General features: G+C 34.3%; 1 protein-coding gene across 1 annotated transcript; it reads left to right on the top strand.

Annotated features, from left to right (window-relative positions):
* The first annotated feature begins 1459 nt into the window (after window positions 1-1459).
* On the top strand, window positions 1460-9860 carry LOC108202629 (uncharacterized). Its single transcript, XM_064091931.1, has 10 exons — window positions 1460-1628; window positions 1715-1754; window positions 2465-3836; window positions 5077-5265; window positions 5715-5810; window positions 5921-6083; window positions 6174-6306; window positions 6549-8315; window positions 8434-9123; window positions 9211-9860. Exons 3-9 carry the CDS (start codon window positions 2489-2491, stop codon window positions 8848-8850), a joined length of 4113 nt encoding a protein of 1370 aa, XP_063948001.1. The 5' UTR covers window positions 1460-1628; window positions 1715-1754; window positions 2465-2488; the 3' UTR covers window positions 8851-9123; window positions 9211-9860.
* Window positions 9861-18724: the final 8864 nt, after the last annotated feature.

Raw genomic sequence — 18724 nt, 5'->3', positions numbered from 1 at the left:
CATAATCACTATCAATACGAAAGGAAATTATGCAAAAATAATGTCAAAAAAATTAATTACAAAATATCATGTCATCTATACAATATAAAAAACTTAAAAACCGGAACAAAAATACAAAAAAATAGAACATACACCAATGCTAAGCTACAATCCCATATGTGGAGGTCGTATACTTTCAAAAAAGGCCTCTTCAGCTTTCCAAACTTTCACCCAATAACTACCTTAATCCAATATTAGGTGAATCATATGAGCTCCCCACATGAGAATACCTATTAATTAATAACAGACACAAACTTATTACAAATTGTTGTATATCACACTAATGATTCTACATGAAGACGTTAACGACAATACGATCGCGTCCAAGACTTTTGAGGAACCAAGACCAAGAGTACTGTATCTTGAAAATGAATGCGTATGAAAACTTTACTCTAGTGCGGAAATCAATTACCTGATGCATGTGCTTTCTTTTGATTCTTGGAAATTGTCTCAACACTTTTACCACGATCCACGTCCATTTCTTTTCACACCTGCAGAAACAAAATTTTACGATTACAATCGAGGATTTCGGTACTGCAACATTATCATCGAAAGGATTGCAAAACCTGTTCACGACGTTGAATCCGTCTTCATGCTAAAAAAACACGACCACCGTTATCACTGCAATATAAAATAAATGTTACTACCATACACTCTACAAATCGAGAGAGAAAAAAATGATCAAATGATTACAGATGCAAGTAGATAATAAGAATTTCAAATTTTAAATAAAAAATAGCAGAGAGAGCATAATGGAGGAGGAAAAGATTGATTTAGATAAATAAGCACGGATTTGTTATGATTAATTATCATGTTTGAATTTGAAATCAATTAGACGTAGTAATGAGTGCCATGATTGGAGGAACCGAATTCAATACCTTTTTCAAACTCTCATATGGTTGGAAGATGCTATGAGATACAAAAAGCTCAATGAGTGGCTTGATCAATGGAACAGCAATAAATGCCACGCTCCTGATATGGCAGGAACTTGCTGCATGCCCAGTGGAAATCGGGTGGGTCGCATAAAAATCCGGAATATTCTTTCATAGTGTTAAGTTGAATGAGAAAGCTGCCGGGTCGATCCGAAGCTTAATGGGTTGATCCAAGAGAAAGTGAAATTACCAAAGCAGCCTTAAAAAATGACTCATGCTTTAAGAATTACATAGATGACTGGGACGGAGGGAGTACCAAACAGCCCACTAGGTACCTTATCATTACACTACCGAACAGGGACTGAATTGTAACATTGACCCGTTATAATTAAAATAAACCAAGAAAAGAGAAAAAATAAAAAAACTAAAGAAAACGATCCGAAAAAAACTGGGACGGCGTAAATTATATCGGTGATCGGAGAAAAAACCGACCGGCACACGGCCTCGATATTTCCTATATAAACCCATCTACCCCTTCTCTATCTCCCATCTTATTTGCATCTCTCTCGTTCTCTCTCTCGCAACCTCTCTCCAATCTCTCTCTCAAAACCTTGCTCTATTAAACACTTATCTATCTATATATTAATATTATATTTTAATTAATATTTAATCGAGAGAGACTCACATCATGTATCTAGATTCAATTCAAGTTAAAAGGTAAACCTAACTCATCAATTTCAACCTATACTTACAGACTCATATGTGTGTATGCTAATGGCGGCTGATTCTTGTGCGGTTTTCAGATTGGGATAGACGTCGAGGGAGGTTTCGATTGAACACCTGGTAATCGTCATGGACACATCTGATCTTTTTGACGTGTGATTGATTTAATATGATAGGTGTTACCTGTGATTGATTGAAGGAATTGAATTTGGGAGGTTAATTAGGTTAAAAAAAGTGAAAGTGAAGTAATTGAACAATTGGTTTGGGGGAAGTTTGGATTTTGTGGATGGGGTTGTGAATTAGGGTTTGGATCTTTAAAGGGTTGTTGTTGGATTTGAGTTTTGAAGGAATTAGGTGTATGGTTTTCGTGTTTGATTATATGTGTTTTTGCTCAGTTATGGTTGATGCTAGTTTAAATGAATGGTTGTAACGTTATATGTGTTAGGACTTAGAATGTGGTTATGTGTGTTTACTATGCTTTTGATCTATAACATTCATTCGGTACAAATTTTATCTTATTTAGGTTTGTATGCTAGGCGGTACTATGCTGTGTAGCTTCTGTTTGTTTTTTTGGTATTAGTTGGTTTCTGCAAGCGAGGCATTGTGTTGCTTGCTTTTTGGGAGTGTACTTGTTTTGTTCTATGTTCTTTGCGTTTGCGGTTCTGTTTGCCGTTACCTGGATTAGATTAAAGTACATTGCACCTTCTTTCTTGAACCCATGTTATTGATGTTGCTTAAGACATCATCTTTATCAGCCTGTGTGTCATGTATGCTGTTTGCTAGATATAACTTGTACGTGAGAGGTGAACCTATTCTTATATTTGGTGCAGTTTGTGTATGCATTTATATATGAGATGGGCTCTAGAGGAAAACCAATATTTGATCTTAATGAACCCCCTGCTGAAGATGAGGAGGAGAATAATAGTTTCTTCTGCTTCCAGCCTCAACCTGCAGTTCCTTCTTCGAGTGCCCATACTTCTGATGCATTCACGGCATCCAGCAGCTCCCAGATATTAGTGAATAATCACGCTTTCTCCCATGCATCTTCTGTTTCAGGATTTCAGCCGTTTATACGTTCAAAAGGTGCTCAGGCAGCCGAAACTGGTGATGATCAGAATAATCTAGGAGATACAAACTTCAGTAGTGTTTCGTCCAAGTCAAATAATGGTGATGACAAGACAGCATCACAGCTAGTTTTAGAGTCAGTGGATGATCAAGTTGTTGAAGATAAAGAAAGTTTTGGTGACAGAAGTAGAATGGTTAATGAGAGGTCAATTTCTGGTGGTAAAAAAGATGTTGAGATCAAGCCGATGGCTGACATGGTAATTCATGGGGATTCTGGTCCTGTCATCGAAAAGGTGTCTGGCAGTACTGCTGATAATATTAAGGAAGGATGCAGCAACACAGCGTCAGTAGCATTAGATACAGATTTAAATGATGTTAAACATATTCAAATTGTGGAGACCAATTGTAAGCCTGATAATTCAACAAATTGTCAGGAAGAGCCTGCTTCAGTACCCAAACAAAGAGAGATTAAAGGTGCTGAATCAATTCACGCGCTTAAGTTGGCAAATAACTCTGGGAAGAGGCCTAAGGTTGATCAGCACAAGGAGGCTATGCTTGGAAAGAAGCGCAGCAGGCAGACCATGTTTCTTAATCTTGAAGACGTCAAACAGGCTGGTGCTATTAAAAGCTCGACTCCTCGAAGGCAGAACTTTACACCATCTACTACTACCCGTACTGTGAAAGAGATACGTCCTCCATCCCTTGTGAGTGCCCCTCCTACTGGCGAGAAACTAAACAAGGACACCAAACAGGTTAATTTATCATACAATGAAGGAAGCAGTTTAGGGGAATCTAATGATCCCAAGTCTGAAGGTGACGGGGACATGACTTCTGGGGCAGCTATAACTCGATCAAGGAGGCTTAATAGTACAACAGACCTCTCTGCTGAGGCTCAGATGTCCACAATTCCGCGACAGGGTCCCTGGAAGACTCCGACAGATTTGAGGCAGAATAAGAATTCGCAGGGGACTAGTAAGAAACTAACTGCAAGCAATCAAAGCTTTGTGGATACAAAAGCAGTAGCAAAGAAATTACCTTCAAAGAAGCAAAATACCAGCAGCGTAACACAATATTTAGATACATCAGTGGAACGGCTTTTGCGTGAGGTGACTAATGAAAAATTTTGGCATCATCCAGGTATCAAATCCCCGCTGCCCATGCATCTTTATGTGTGATGTTGTATATGCTAAATCAGTTTTTTCTTTACTTATTGTGTCATGAGTTTATGGATTATTCTTGCATATTATGGAAGGGAAAATTGTACATAGTAGTATTGACCATCTGTTTTTATGTTGCTAATGGTATTATTGATGTCCTAATCTCAGACTTTTGTTGGAGAGAAGCAATTTTTCTGTACTTAAAACTCCTCATCATCTAAGAGAAAATATGACTGGCGTTTCAAGTTTCTTTTATAATACTGTATACATCATTTAGATAATATATATGGATCGTTTTTATTTTAGAATATCATAGTTAATAGCATGTGACATGTATCGACACTTGTGTGACGAAATTATGGGGATTGTTTTTATCTTTCTGGGTTTAGGTGTTCAATTTTCAAGTCTCTTCGGGCCTTCGACTAGAATAGTTATAGAATACGTTCTCTATTGAGTCATGCATATTGGTTACTGGCTTGTTGCAGAGGCCTTTGACTAGAATAGTTATGGAATATGTTCTCTATTGAGTCATGCATATTGGTTACTGGCTTGTTGCAGATTGGACAGAGAAGTAGAGATGATGTTTTACTACACTGGTCCTAGTTTTAATATTAAAATGTCTCCTTCGTGTGATTGATCCTACTACCATAGAGTCTTATTTTTTGGATTCAAGTTATTTTCATGATGTTATATTTTTGTCCCATTATTCCCGTCTATTTGTTGTGAAGAGTATAGGTGAGACAGGTCTATGTTGTATTAGTTATTGAATAAGTGTAATATTTGTTTTAATCAGGCCCATGCAAAGCAGATGGATCCCTGTAGCTTCATGTGTTGGGCTTCCAGTTGTCAGGAAGCTATGGGTGGAAACCTAATCTGTCTTGCACTATTAAAGAATAGAGCGCGACATCAAGTCATTCTCCTTCGTTTGGAGATGTCATACTCTGAATTATAATCATATTCTTATCTCACTTGTCTGAAATTATGGAAGTATTCAGCATGTTAAGGATAATAGTAACTGTTTGTCAAGTCTTTAGTTGTAATCTAAATCGGCATGAAGATAGAGAATTGGCATAAGTTTGTAGTAACATTCTTATCTGTTGTTTGATGACTTTGTTGTTTATAGTTAATTTTGAGTCATAGTATTTCAAACATTCATTTCTTGTGCATATATTTCATTGTATGTTATATATGTTAATGTAACTTAAAAATATTTACATCAGAGGAGGCAGAGCTTCAATGTGTTCCTGGCCAGTTTGAGTCTGTTGAAGAGTATGTCAGAGTGTTTGAGCCCTTGCTTTTTGAGGAGTGCCGTGCACAACTTTATAGCACATGGGAGGAATTAACTGAAACAGTTTCAAGAGATTTGCATGTAATGGTTCGTGTTAAAAGTGTTGAACGACGAGAAAGAGGTAATGTTTTGTACGTGATATGATCTCTTGCAATAAAACTTGCGTGTGCCAATTACCGAATGAGTCCTTAAAAGTGTTCAAAACTTCAAATAGAGATGACCCAATTAAAATTTGTGATGTCTGATGTGCATGGATCCAGTTCACATATATAGTAATATACAAACAGATCAATTTCATTAAATTGAATTTGGCCAAATTCACATATATAGTAATATACAAACAGATCAATTTTATTAAATATAATATGTTCAAGTGTATGACCTGATTTATGACCAAACTCTGAAGTTGATTTTATACGCAGAATCAGGGATGGTATTTATTAATTTTGCTTGAATTTTTAGTACAAATCTCATGACTTTTCTGTTTGTTTAGGCTGGCTGCTTGATATGTTTTGTCATCCTATCTTCCCGTTATGTAATATTTGCGAATTTTTTTTAATGTGTAATTAGGGTGGTATGATGTAATTATTTTACCAACAAATGAGTGCAAGTGGACATTTAAAGAAGGTGATGTTGCAGTTCTTTCATCTCCAAGGCCTGGTGCAGGTATAAAATATGTATCTACTTGTATATACTGTTACATTTTTATTGTCCAAATATGTGGTTTTCTTTTTATGGTTCGAGTTCTAATATTTTACCTGTGGTGTGCAAAACAGTTAGATCGAGGAGGATTAGCTCATCAGCTATAGATGAAGATGATGAACCTGAGCCCAGTGGGCGTGTGGCTGGTACAGTGAGGCGGCATATGCCTATTGATACTCGTGATCCCCCTGGGGCTATTCTTCATTTTTTTGTTGGGGACTCTTATGATCCTAACAGGTTGGTGAAATTTCTAATTAGTATTCAGTTATGTTGCAGCATTTATTTTGTATTGACGCTGACCATCTACATGTTCTGCACAATTTGCAGCAAGTCTGATGATGATCATATATTAAGAAAGTTGCACCCTAAAGGCATCTGGTATCTAACTGTTCTTGGCACAACAGCAACTACTCAGAGAGAATATATTGCACTGCATGCTTTTCGTCGTCTAAATTTACAGGTGAGATATAGGCTATCACAATGTGCTACAAATCCCACGACCCACAGTTGAAGCAGATGCTTGATTTTATAAGGGCATAGTGCACACCTTTTTGTATCAGTGCTACATTAAAAAAAATTGAATGCTGTGTTTAGTTTTAAAATTAGCCTTTATGAAATGAAGCAATTCTGAGTCTCTGATGAACAAATCTTAGGATACATTTTATGTTGGTCAATTGTAACCTATACATGTTTATGTTACAGATGCAAACTGCTATTCTCCATCCCAGTCCAGAACACTTCCCAAAATATGAAGAGCAACAGCCTGTAATGCCAGAGTGCTTCACTCCTAATTTTTCTGACTATTTACGGAAGACCTTTAATGAGCCTCAGTTAGCAGCAATTCAGTGGGCTGCCATGCATACAGCTGCTGGTACAACTAATGCGATGGCAAAGAGACAAGATCCTTGGCCATTTACTTTAGTCCAAGGGCCTCCGGGAACTGGTAAGACTCACACTGTCTGGGGAATGCTGAATGTAATTCATCTGATTCAGTATCAGCACTATTATACCGCATTGCTCAAGAAACTAGCACCTGAAAGTTATAAACAAACGAATGAAAGTAACTCAGAAAATGTCGCAACTGGTTCTATTGATGAAGTGCTTCAGAGCATGGATCAGAATCTTTTTCGTACCCTTCCAAAACTCTGCCCGAAACCTAGGATGCTTGTGTGCGCCCCCTCAAACGCTGCAACTGATGAACTGCTCTCGCGTGTTCTTGATCGTGGTTTTATTGATGGTGAGATGAAAATTTATAGGCCAGATGTTGCTCGAGTTGGAGTTGATTCCCAAACACGAGCAGCCCAAGCAGTGTCTGTTGAGCGTCGAACCGAACAGCTCTTAGTAAAAAATCGGGATGAAGTTTTTGGATGGATGCACCAACTAAGAGCTAGGGAGGCTATGTTGTCTCAGCAGATAGGTAACTTGCAAATGAGTCTAAATGCCGCTGCTGTAGCTGGGCGAGCTCAGGGATCTGTTGGAGTTGATCCTGATATTCTTGTGGCCCGCGACCAGAATCGAGACAGTTTGTTACAAAATCTTGCCGCTGTGGTTGAAAATAGGGATAAAGTTTTAGTAGAGATGTCTCGCCTTCTTATTTTGGAAGGCAAGTTTCGTGCTGGCAGCAGCTTCAATTTGGAAGAGGCTCGTGCCAGTCTAGAGGCAAGCTTCGCTAATGAGGCTGAAGTTGTTTTTACTACTGTATCGAGTAGTGGAAGGAAGTTGTTCTCGCGTCTTACTCATGGTTTTGACATGGTGGTGATTGACGAAGCAGCACAAGCTAGTGAAGTTGCAGTCCTTCCTCCTCTTGCCCTTGGTGCAGCTAGGTGTGTTCTTGTTGGTGATCCGCAGCAGCTTCCTGCTACAGTTATCAGCAAGGCAGCTGGAACCTTACTGTACAGTAGAAGTCTTTTTGAGAGGTTTCAACAAGCAGGTTGTCCAACCATGTTGTTGTCCGTCCAGTATAGGATGCATCCTCAAATTAGAGATTTTCCGTCCAGATACTTTTATCAGGGACGACTGACTGATAGTGAAAGTGTGGTCAATAGGCCTGATGAGTTATATTACAAGGACAGTTTGCTTAGGCCTTATGTCTTCTACGATATTACACATGGCAGGGAATCCCATCGAGGTGGATCTGTCTCCTATCAAAATATACATGAAGCACAGTTTTGTTTACGCTTGTATGAACATCTCCAGAAAACCTTGAAATCACTAGGTATTGGAAAATTGTCTATTGGAATTATTACCCCTTACAAGCTTCAGTTGAGATGTATTCAACGTGAGTTTGAGGATGTCCTGAATTCAGAAGATGGGAAGGATCTTTATATCAACACTGTAGATGCTTTTCAAGGTCAAGAACGAGATGTTATTATAATGTCCTGTGTACGTGCATCAAATCATGGAGTTGGCTTTGTCGCAGATATCCGGCGAATGAATGTTGCCCTTACTCGATCAAAAAGAGCTCTTTGGGTATGTCTTTATGCTTCTTGAAATTATTTATATATCCATGATTCATTACTAGAACTACACCTGGTAAAGATTCTATTCTTGTGCATTATAAACTGATATTTGGTCTCGATCTTGACAGATAATGGGAAATGCTAATGCTTTGATAAAATCTGAAGATTGGGCTGCGTTGATTAATGATGCCAAAGCAAGAAACAATTATATGGACATGGATGCTCTGCCTAAAGACTTTCTGGCACCCAAGGCACCTGCTTATGCTCCATTGCCTGTTAAAAGCGCAAGGGGGTTTAGATCTGGGCCGAGACAGAGGCCATATGATATGCACATGGAATCTCGTTCAGGAACACCATCAGAAGATGATGAGAAATCAAACTCAACATTAATATCTAGAAATGGAAGTTACCGTTCCTTCAAGCCACATTCGGAGAATTCCTTAGATGATTTTGATCAGTCTGGTGACAAATCAAGAGATGCATGGCAACATGGTGTTCAGAAGAAGCAAAATTATGCAGGAATCATGGGCAAGAGAGACTTGTAGATGTTCGCCCAGAATGCAGACATCGTGTAATCAGCATACGCCATACTGAGGTCTTGGGCTTTATCGGGACGAGTTCATTCGTGGTGCTTTAGAAGTCAGAACTTGCACCATGTGCTAATTTATTCGGCTTCTGCATCTCTTTGCGCTAATTTCTTCAGCAAAATCCACTATAATGGAAGAAAAGTGAAGTGATTGAAAACGCTGTAGTTGGATCCTGCGCATGACTTGTTCAGTAGGTCGGAGGATGTTCAAGATGATTTTGGCGTCAATGAGGTAAGCAGTTTTCTAACCCATCTGTTGACATGTGGCTATTTTGTATCTCTGAAGAGCTCCAGTTCATTGCATGTTTCATATAAACAGTTCAGGAATTGGAATTGGACCACAGACAAGCCATGGCTGCTACAACCTTCAGTTTTTCCATTTTCTAACCTAGTAGCAGGTGCATGGTTTATGGTGCATGCCGGAGTTTTTGTTATTTGCGTTGTTACCCAGTCACTGGGCGGCTTGCTCTATCAAAAAAATGCACCTCTTAAACTGACCTGACTATATCTGGATGGACTGTATATGGAGTGCTGATAAATAATCTTAATGTAGTTTTTGATTTCTAATTGGGCTAAAAATTCCCCGATCAGCCAAATCTTAATCTATTTGATATTTATACCATTGGTTTAGCTGTGAGGAACATTGGCTTTTTACATGATCTTCGGAATTTTGTTGGCTCTGGTATTTAATTGAAAGAGATTCTTGAAAGCTAATGTTGCAACTGTTTGAGGTTTTATACTTTGCTAAGACTCCAGTTGGGAAGGTGGTCGAGAGTACCGTCTTCTACAAGGCATAAAGACTATAGATGGTAGGCTATTGAGATAGTGCTACTGTGACTTCAATAGAAATTTCAGTTGTGATTATGTTAATTTTTTAGTTCCTTGTTTGTGCAAACTGTTGCGTGTTATTATTTCTAGCAGCTTGTAAGTATTATTTTTTATATGATATCTTAGTGGAATGTTATTTAATTGTTTGTGATAATTTTTTGTATTTTACTTGGGCAATCATTTTAAATTTCAAGCCAATGCTGGAACCATTTGTTATGCTAGCAAGGAATTTATTTGAAAATTGCTTAGCATTTGAAAATTGTCTCGATTTTTTTAGGGGGGTGTATTCGATTGGGATTTTAATGGATTGTTTTTAGTTTATGGATTTTAATGGATTGCATGAGATTTTGATTTTGTGCGGAATCTTGATAAAATGTCGTAGAGTTGATGGGATTTAGGTACAATGCTTCAAAATCCCATTGATTTTGATGGGATTTCAAAAAACTTAAAATACACTGAAGAATGCCACAAAATCCATCATTTTATGAAATGAAAAAAAATCCATCAGCATTTGAATACCATCAGATTTTAATGGATTTTAAACAATCCCAATTGAATACTATCAGATTTTAAAGCATAATTTAAAATCCCAATTGAATACCACCAGATTTTGTAGCATAATTTAAAATCCCAATTGAATACCTCAAAATTTTAATGGATTTCAAACAATCCCAATCGAATACCCTCGGATTTCATGAATGCAAAAAAATGCTTTAAAATCCCAATCCAATACACCTCTCTTAATCGAATCTTTTATGTTGATTTGTGTGATCGAAAAATGTTGATATGTCACCTCTGTGATATGTTCAGGTGTCACTCTGTGATCAATGTTATGAAATAGTATACGTAGAAAGATAATTGAGAGAGATTGACAAGAGAGACAGAAAGTGAAAACTTTTATTGTTGATCTCAAGTGTTTTACAAATTCATACAAATGGTTTTATATAGCTATCAAATGTGAGTTACAAGTCATGTGAAAGGTTAAAAGTCTTGCACATTATTGGGAGTAAACAAAAGGTCAAGAGTCTTAGGATAAACAAAAAGTCATCCACATATTTATATCATAACACTCCCCTTGGATGACTTGTATTAACATCATGTCTCGTTAAAACCTTATTAGGTAAAACCTAGTGGGAAAAACCCTAGTGAAGGAAAAAGAGTACATGAGTTGTACAAAATAAAAATATTTCATTTATGTCTCCCCTCATCAGGATATAAAAATTAGCAAATATGACGATGTATGCGCATCCCGATAATGTGTACTGATTTCTCGAACAAATCACTGATTTATCTCTTTTGTCAAATTTCACGAGTAAAGAAGAATTTCGAGTCTATATGTTCCGTCATGTCACCTTTAATGTATCCTTCCTTGTACGTGATGCTGCCTGCAATTTGTTTCATAACAAAAGAAAACCTCCACGATAATTTATTCAACTTTTGATCCCCTATTATTTACGCCTGCAAAATTATAGCTTAAAACTTTATAGGATAGGTTAGTGTAGATCGAATAAAATTTTCACTTTGTAACTTGAGGATTAACACGCCCTTAAAGCGAGTGATCCCTTAACAATGAACACTAACCGAAAGCGGAGACTTGCTTTAAATAATTATGTCAAAACGTGTATGATAAAACATGTTGTAGTTTACTTAGATATGGTACTTCAGGACCGAGAATTTCTTTCTAGTGTTCACAAAAGTTAGTGTACTATCGTGTATAATCCTTCTGGGATTCACATATGACAATATATCATTCATCAAAGGGTAATTCTTCTTTCAATATATATACCAAGAAACACTTTATCACATAATATAACATATAGTATTTTAATCAGGTGCAACTCAATTCAATGTTAACTAGAAACACATTCTAGTTTCCATCTGCTCTGGCCAGAGATTTTATGAGTTGTAACCTATAATTTGATATACAATGATAACATGTATTTGTCAAAATAATTTTGTGTTGGACTGATGGTCCAAATCCCTTTTCCATTTGAGAGGGTATAGTTCTCAAGAATTTGTTATACTGCTTCTGGCAGTTAAGATCCTTCTAGGATGATTATTGTCAAGTGGGTCATATAAAATTTAAACTGAACCTTCACATATTGCGGGACTATTTCACAATCAAATAATCATTTCCACCACAAATACTATTACTCTTCATAACCAACACAAGGTTATCATACAATTATTTGAGCTTTACATTCATAATTTCTGAAACTTCGTTTTGTTTTCACACAAATAATCATTAATATCCCACTGACTTGACACCTTTTGGTGTGTTAACTGCAGTTTCAAATATTACCCTATTTTTAAGAGATAATGATTCGTAGGGCGCACTATTTTCACAACTTCAAGTGTGAGAGGACTACTGGTCCAAATAATTTTTCTTTATAATTGCCTCAATTATATCCTTTATTCCTTGGCCAATTATATCAATATTTTCTAACAGATTCTGCTTCATGATCCTCATTATCAATAATCTCAAGTTCTATAAATATCATCGACGTCGATTCAATTTATCTTTCCACTTCATTCTGAACAAAACATAATATATCGAGATCTCAATATTTTTCATTACTTATATTTTTACTAATTTGTCACATCTATAATCTCTTCAAGAGATCCTTCAATATAATCTCTTCTGGAGATCCTTCAAAAATTATTGATTTCTCAATCTAGCCATCATCAATTATTGCTCCTTTTCACCTTTTTTTTTGTATAAGATATGCAACCAACTTGCCTATCACGCTTCAGACGTTCTTTAGACATAGTAGTATCTTGAGGTTGTCCTTTTGCGACATTTATATCATAGGAGCATATGTAGTCGGTGTTTACGACATAGTCACTATTTTTTGGTCATCAAAATAAATTATCTTATGAACTTCTGGTTCATATTCCTTATTTTGAGGATCAAGATGAGGCAATGATAATTCATTCTTATATTTCTACTTACACCAGCTATTTATTTTCTCCCCCTGATTTTGAAAACAAAACTCATTAAATCAAGTCATAACAAATACATATTGATGATTCCAAATGCACTCATATGTCATATATATCCAATTGAGGAATCGATTTTACTAACATGGTGGAAAATCTATGATGACCAAATAATATGTTTATGATGGGGAGAAATTCCAAAAATTGGTTTATATGATGCGAATCAATAAATATGTGATACGAAATAATCAAAAATGTTTCTTATGGACAAGATAATACTCATTATGAGATGCACCAGCATTATAAGCATATATTATAAATAATGAATCTCGCATACTTCAGGCTGCGTGTTGATAATAACTTTGTATACAACCATATATTTCACAAAATATCTCACTGTTCAACAATATGATATTTTTATCTCATGCCATATCTTCATAAATTCATTCTCAAAGATGATAAATCACAACTATATCTTTGTTGGTGATCAATTTTGCTTTATAAGCAAATACTATATGTATCACAGATAAGAAGAATCTACAAGTTCTTCAACAAAAGTGCATATAAAATTACTATTCGCATCTTTATCAAATTCAGATGGCTTAGCTAGTCAGGCCAAACTATAAACTTATAAGTAAACTTCTGGTTTACTTTCAAAATCAATTTCAATCATGCTTATTATAAAGTAGTGTAGAATCTTTCTCCAAGTTTTTTTAGTGCACTGAATGAAATTCAATATTTAAAGTCCCTTGATATCTCAATGCGATAAATTATATAAATTTCATTCTTCAATCTTCTTGGGAGAGTATAATTGCATCAATACTATACATGCTCTTCTAGAGTAAAATGTACTTCAGAGAGTAGATAAAAATATACATGCTCTTTGAGAGTCTTATACATGCTCTTCAGAAGCCTTATATACGCTCTTCCGGAGCTTTATACTTTCTCTTCCCAAATCTTATATTTTTAAAAACTATACTGAGGCATCCTATATAATCCTCCCCTTTGGATGACTCATTTTAGATATGAAATATTGTACTAGTCATCTTTATATCAATCGAGAGAAAAATTTCCTATGCACATAATAAAAATATGACTTAAAGTATTTGTTATGTCATGACCATTGCTACTATCATGGTTGATATCCTCTAAATCTTTAATATTGTCACATTATGGTACGATGTCATTTATTGCAATTCATAATCCTTTCCTCAATAATTCAAATTTACTAAACCACATTTAGTCACGATATTAACTCATGAAATTTAATAACCTAAATATTTTATCAATTTCATATATCAATCAGATATTATAGTATCAATCCATCTGATAGTCCTTAGTTGTAAGATCTGCTTAATTCATATCTTGATATCGTCTAGATCCACTCCTGAAAATAAGCCGCTCCAAACTCTGAAGAATATCCCGTTTGAATAAACCCTGATATCTTTGGTCTTTAGTGAGCTCTTACTTCCAGATTATACTCTGATATCTTCACTTGAAAACTAATTAAAAAAGTTAAGTCTGATATCAGCAAATATGTAACATTTATATATATATATATGTATATATATATATATGTAACACACACAGATATATATATATATATATATATATATATATATATATATATATATATTAATTCTTTTGATGAGCATTACATTGAGATGGTGATGCATGTTTGTATATTATTGCATTTCAAATTATGTTCTGTTTTATTCTTGTCACATGATATATATGTGTGTGTATGTGTCTGTATGTATGCATGCATGTATTTAATATATACCCCACCTCCAATACCCCACATATTTTGTGAAACAAAAATTTCCGATGCCCCTGTTCATAAATAACAATTGCACCCTCCTTTTTATAAAGTATTTATATAAAAGTTAAAATAAATAAGTACTTATGATTAGTAATTTGATTTCATGTTTTGTGAAGTATACATGTCTTTTGTCCTTTGTTTATAAATAATAATTGTATCCTCCTTTTTCTAAAATATTTATATAGAAAAGTTAAAATAAATTAGTACTTTTGATTAGCAATTTAGAACTTTGATTTCATCATTGTTGGGCCATATAGTTGTAAGGCTTTTATGTTGAAACATCCATCTGTCTACTTCTTGGAATTTTTGTTATATTATTTCACAATTAATATTTTTCAAATTCTAAAATTTTATTTCATTGTCACTTACAACAAAAACAAACTATTTGTATATTTATTATACATATTGAAAGAAGGTAATGTACGAAAAAATTATTGCTTAAAATTATGGTATAAAACACAATGAATTATGTTATAACAACAAATTCCTTACAAGATCTTCCTAAAAATCTAAATCTAGTATGTTATTTATGTTAATGCAAAAACAAAAACCGTTACTTTAATTAAAACGTTTCTTCTCCTTAGAGTTTTGTGTATAAATAGAGCCATATATACCCCCACATCATTCAACCAAAAATTAAGAAATTCTTAGATTTCTCAAGAATGTCTAGCAGTCGAAAAGTTTTTAATCATATTTCAAAGAAGTCTAACCCAAATGAAAATCCAAGCAGCACCCCAGTGCACACAAGCATCTTTTCAAATTGCCAATATCCTTCAACTTTGTCACCAACAAGTATTAACCCTAAAAATGACAATGTTCTCGATCAGTTACTTAATGGTCACATGAAGAGCCCCCCAAAAAGACTCTTTTTTGATCATTCCTTAAGATTCTTAATCAGCACGCCATCACCTAATTCGGATGAGACCTATCGTCGTTTTTTTGTGACTCATATCCCATCAAAAACACTTGAGAAAGAAGAGATGGTCACTAGCTCCAAACCAAAAGAACAAACAATGAGAGAAGTTTTGTCTTTATATCCGGAAAAGAAGTTCTTCGAATCGATGGTAGAAATGATAAAATCTAGATTAGAGTGTAAGCAGTTCGTAAATTCAGATTACTTAGAAGAGTTGTTGGCACTTTACTTGATGCACAATGAGGAGAGCTTGCATGAACACATTTTTTCTGCTTATACGCGTGTGATGGTCGATTTAAATCACACCTTTTGCTAGAGGTCGATGGATAATTTGAGCATCAGGGAAGAAGATGGAGTTCACAAGTCTGTTTTTTTTTAATATTTGTTTTGTTGTTTGTGATAAATGATCTTTCTTAGTAGTGGCATACATGCATGATGGATTTTGTATGTGTGCAGAGTATTGTATTATTATTTTTATTTTCTTATGTTGGTAGGATGTTCCAATGTACTTCCAAAAATGATTATATCTTTATGTTCTTGAAAATTGTTTCACATATTATTTTTTAATTTAAATATATTTTAAATTAAATTGATTGGATTTCCAGAGTAAAATCATTAATGGATGCATTGTCAAAGTGAAAAAAAATATCATTTAATAAATATGTATAGAGATAAAGAATGTGCACAAATGTTCCAAACACATAAAAACTACATATTTAAAGGTTGGATTTCTTATATATAATTGGTGCAAATAATATCACAAAAATCACATATATGAAATATACGACACCGATTAGTGGAACTAAATAAAATATTAAATCAACAATATAATTTTTTTCCTTCAGCTTAAAAACTATGATGAAGACTTATGCTTTTACTAGGCTTATTTTTATATTTTTATTAGAGTATTTATTTTATCATTTTTTCTATAGTCATAAATTTACTGTAGGTTGGTTATATTCATTAACTTTGTGGTTAATTTGAATTTCCAACAATATATCTCCAATAAAAAGAGCAAAAAATAAATTTGTAATTATACCAGATAAACATGGAAAGTGTGCCATGGTGGGCCCTTTTAGTTCAAGATTAAATTGTATATGTATTTTGATTGGAATATTTAAATGGGTAAAGTTGATAAAATAACAATGAATTATTCATAACCTATTGATAATTCACACCATTAGGATTGAGAATGTTTCAACTCTCACTCCCATCGTGACCAATTTTTATGAACAATTTAGACACCCCCATATTAAGAAAAAAGTTGTATATGTAAATATCGAGCACTTATTAATTAGCCGATGTGACTGTAAGACTTCTAGTGATACTTATACTATATTTTGGTACAAATCATTATAAAGAATAATTCAAAAAAGCCATAAATTATGAAAGTTGAAAAGCTTATTATTTCTGCACCCATAACTAACCCTCTAAACATTAGTCAATGCTATCATACAACAATTTTTAGTTATGTGTATCAACTCCAAAAGTGATTTTATGTATATGAATTCATTTATGTACCTAATGGAATGAACATACGTATATAGCAAGTGAATCATATGTTTAAAGAATAAATTATTTAAGCTTAAAAAATGAATATTGATATTGTAAATTAAAAATTAGAAGCTAAAAATTAGAGTCTTATTGGGACCTCAAAACTAAGTTGTTGATCGACTTCAAAGGTGTAAGAGAATAACTTAAGATATGTTATTTTAAACCACAACAAACTTTCGTAAAAGGACAGAGGTAATGAACAATACTAATTGTGATGAATCGATTAGAAGAACAAATAATCAAATAATGGGTCAAATTAAATATGAATATCGAGAAATTTTGAATCACTAAAAAAATTGTAATAACTATTACAGTGTGATATAAACTGTTAGGTCCAGATACGATTGTAGAAGGGGGGGTTGAATACAATCGTCACAAAATAATCGCGGCGGAATAATCTGATTGGAGTATAACTTGTTAATCAGATTTAAATTAATTAATATAACAATTTTAAGACGTTATATAATTAATATGGTTCGTTTTAATGTCCACAAGTTCGTAGAATAAATTTGACAAGAAGTATTTTAACTTAGCGGATTAAAACAACCGAGAGATCAAAGCACAGAAAACTGTGGATATAACAATAGCAAGTTACTAAAAACTTGAAAGTTTACAAAGCTTTGAACAAGAACAAATGAAGAGGTTGAAGCCATATTTATAGGCAACACCTTGAACTAGTATGACAAAGCTAGGCATGACAACTCTAGGAAGTCCTATGACAATTTAAACAAGTGCTATGACATTTATATCAAAAGGTATGACATTTTGAAGCATTGTCATGACACAAGTGAGAAGGTATGAAAATCAGAAGCATTGTCATACTCTCCCAAAATCGGTATGACAAACTGATGGAACAAGGTATGACAATGAGACTTGGTCCATAAGCATTCAAGCGGCATGACAAACCAATGGATTGTCATACCTTGTGATTTCGGTATGACAATCACCATTGTCATGCCTTAATCATTCGGTATGATAAACCAATTGGTTTGTCATGCCTCCTGACTAACGCACATGACTTGGCACATGACTTGGTGCCCAAAAACAATATAACTTTGTATATTCTTAATATAATTAATCCAATAATTATCCACTTAATTATATTAATTATATAAACTCATAAATTAAATTAATTCGAGACTGAATCGATTTAATAAATAAATTATATAATCCATATAATTATTTTGAGCTGTGAATTAATTAATTGAATAATTATATATTGCATTTTCTTCAGCAGCAGGTGTTCTGACTTCCTTTAAAAGATCTGATTCTTTGTCTGGATTGAACGATCGCCTATTGTTGATGCAGAATATCTAATCTGAGTAGCTGACACACAAATGTACTGTCTGGTTCATCTGTATCTAGCTGAATCAAATATTCTTTATCAATTAAACATTTGAGAAGTGGCTTGTTCGTCGAGTCTTCGTCTTTATAGTTCTTCTTCATAAGTAGAAATAGTTTGGAATCTTCTGAATAAATAAAGTATTAAAACTTTATACCTTCTGGACTTTTGGACGTGCTACAAAATATTATTTGTACACTAAGGCTTGAACATATTAATGAACTTCTTTCAGTGGTGTGCAGCAGCATCCTGAAATTCTTCAGACATATGATTTTAATAAATCACTTGACGTTCTTCGTATGGTTTCCTTCAATAGTGCTTTCTATTTACTTAGCTCTCTTATCATAGTTGAGTTGATACATCTTTAATTACAAATAGGCTAAACATATGCTTTTCAATCTCCCCCTATTTGTTTGTTAACATAACATGCAAAT

Source organism: Daucus carota, chromosome 1 (genome assembly GCF_001625215.2).
Source record: "Daucus carota subsp. sativus chromosome 1, DH1 v3.0, whole genome shotgun sequence".
NCBI lineage: Eukaryota > Viridiplantae > Streptophyta > Magnoliopsida > Apiales > Apiaceae > Daucus > Daucus carota.
The sequence above is the reverse complement of the archived record's forward strand: the minus strand, read 5'-3'. Positions and strand labels throughout refer to the sequence as shown.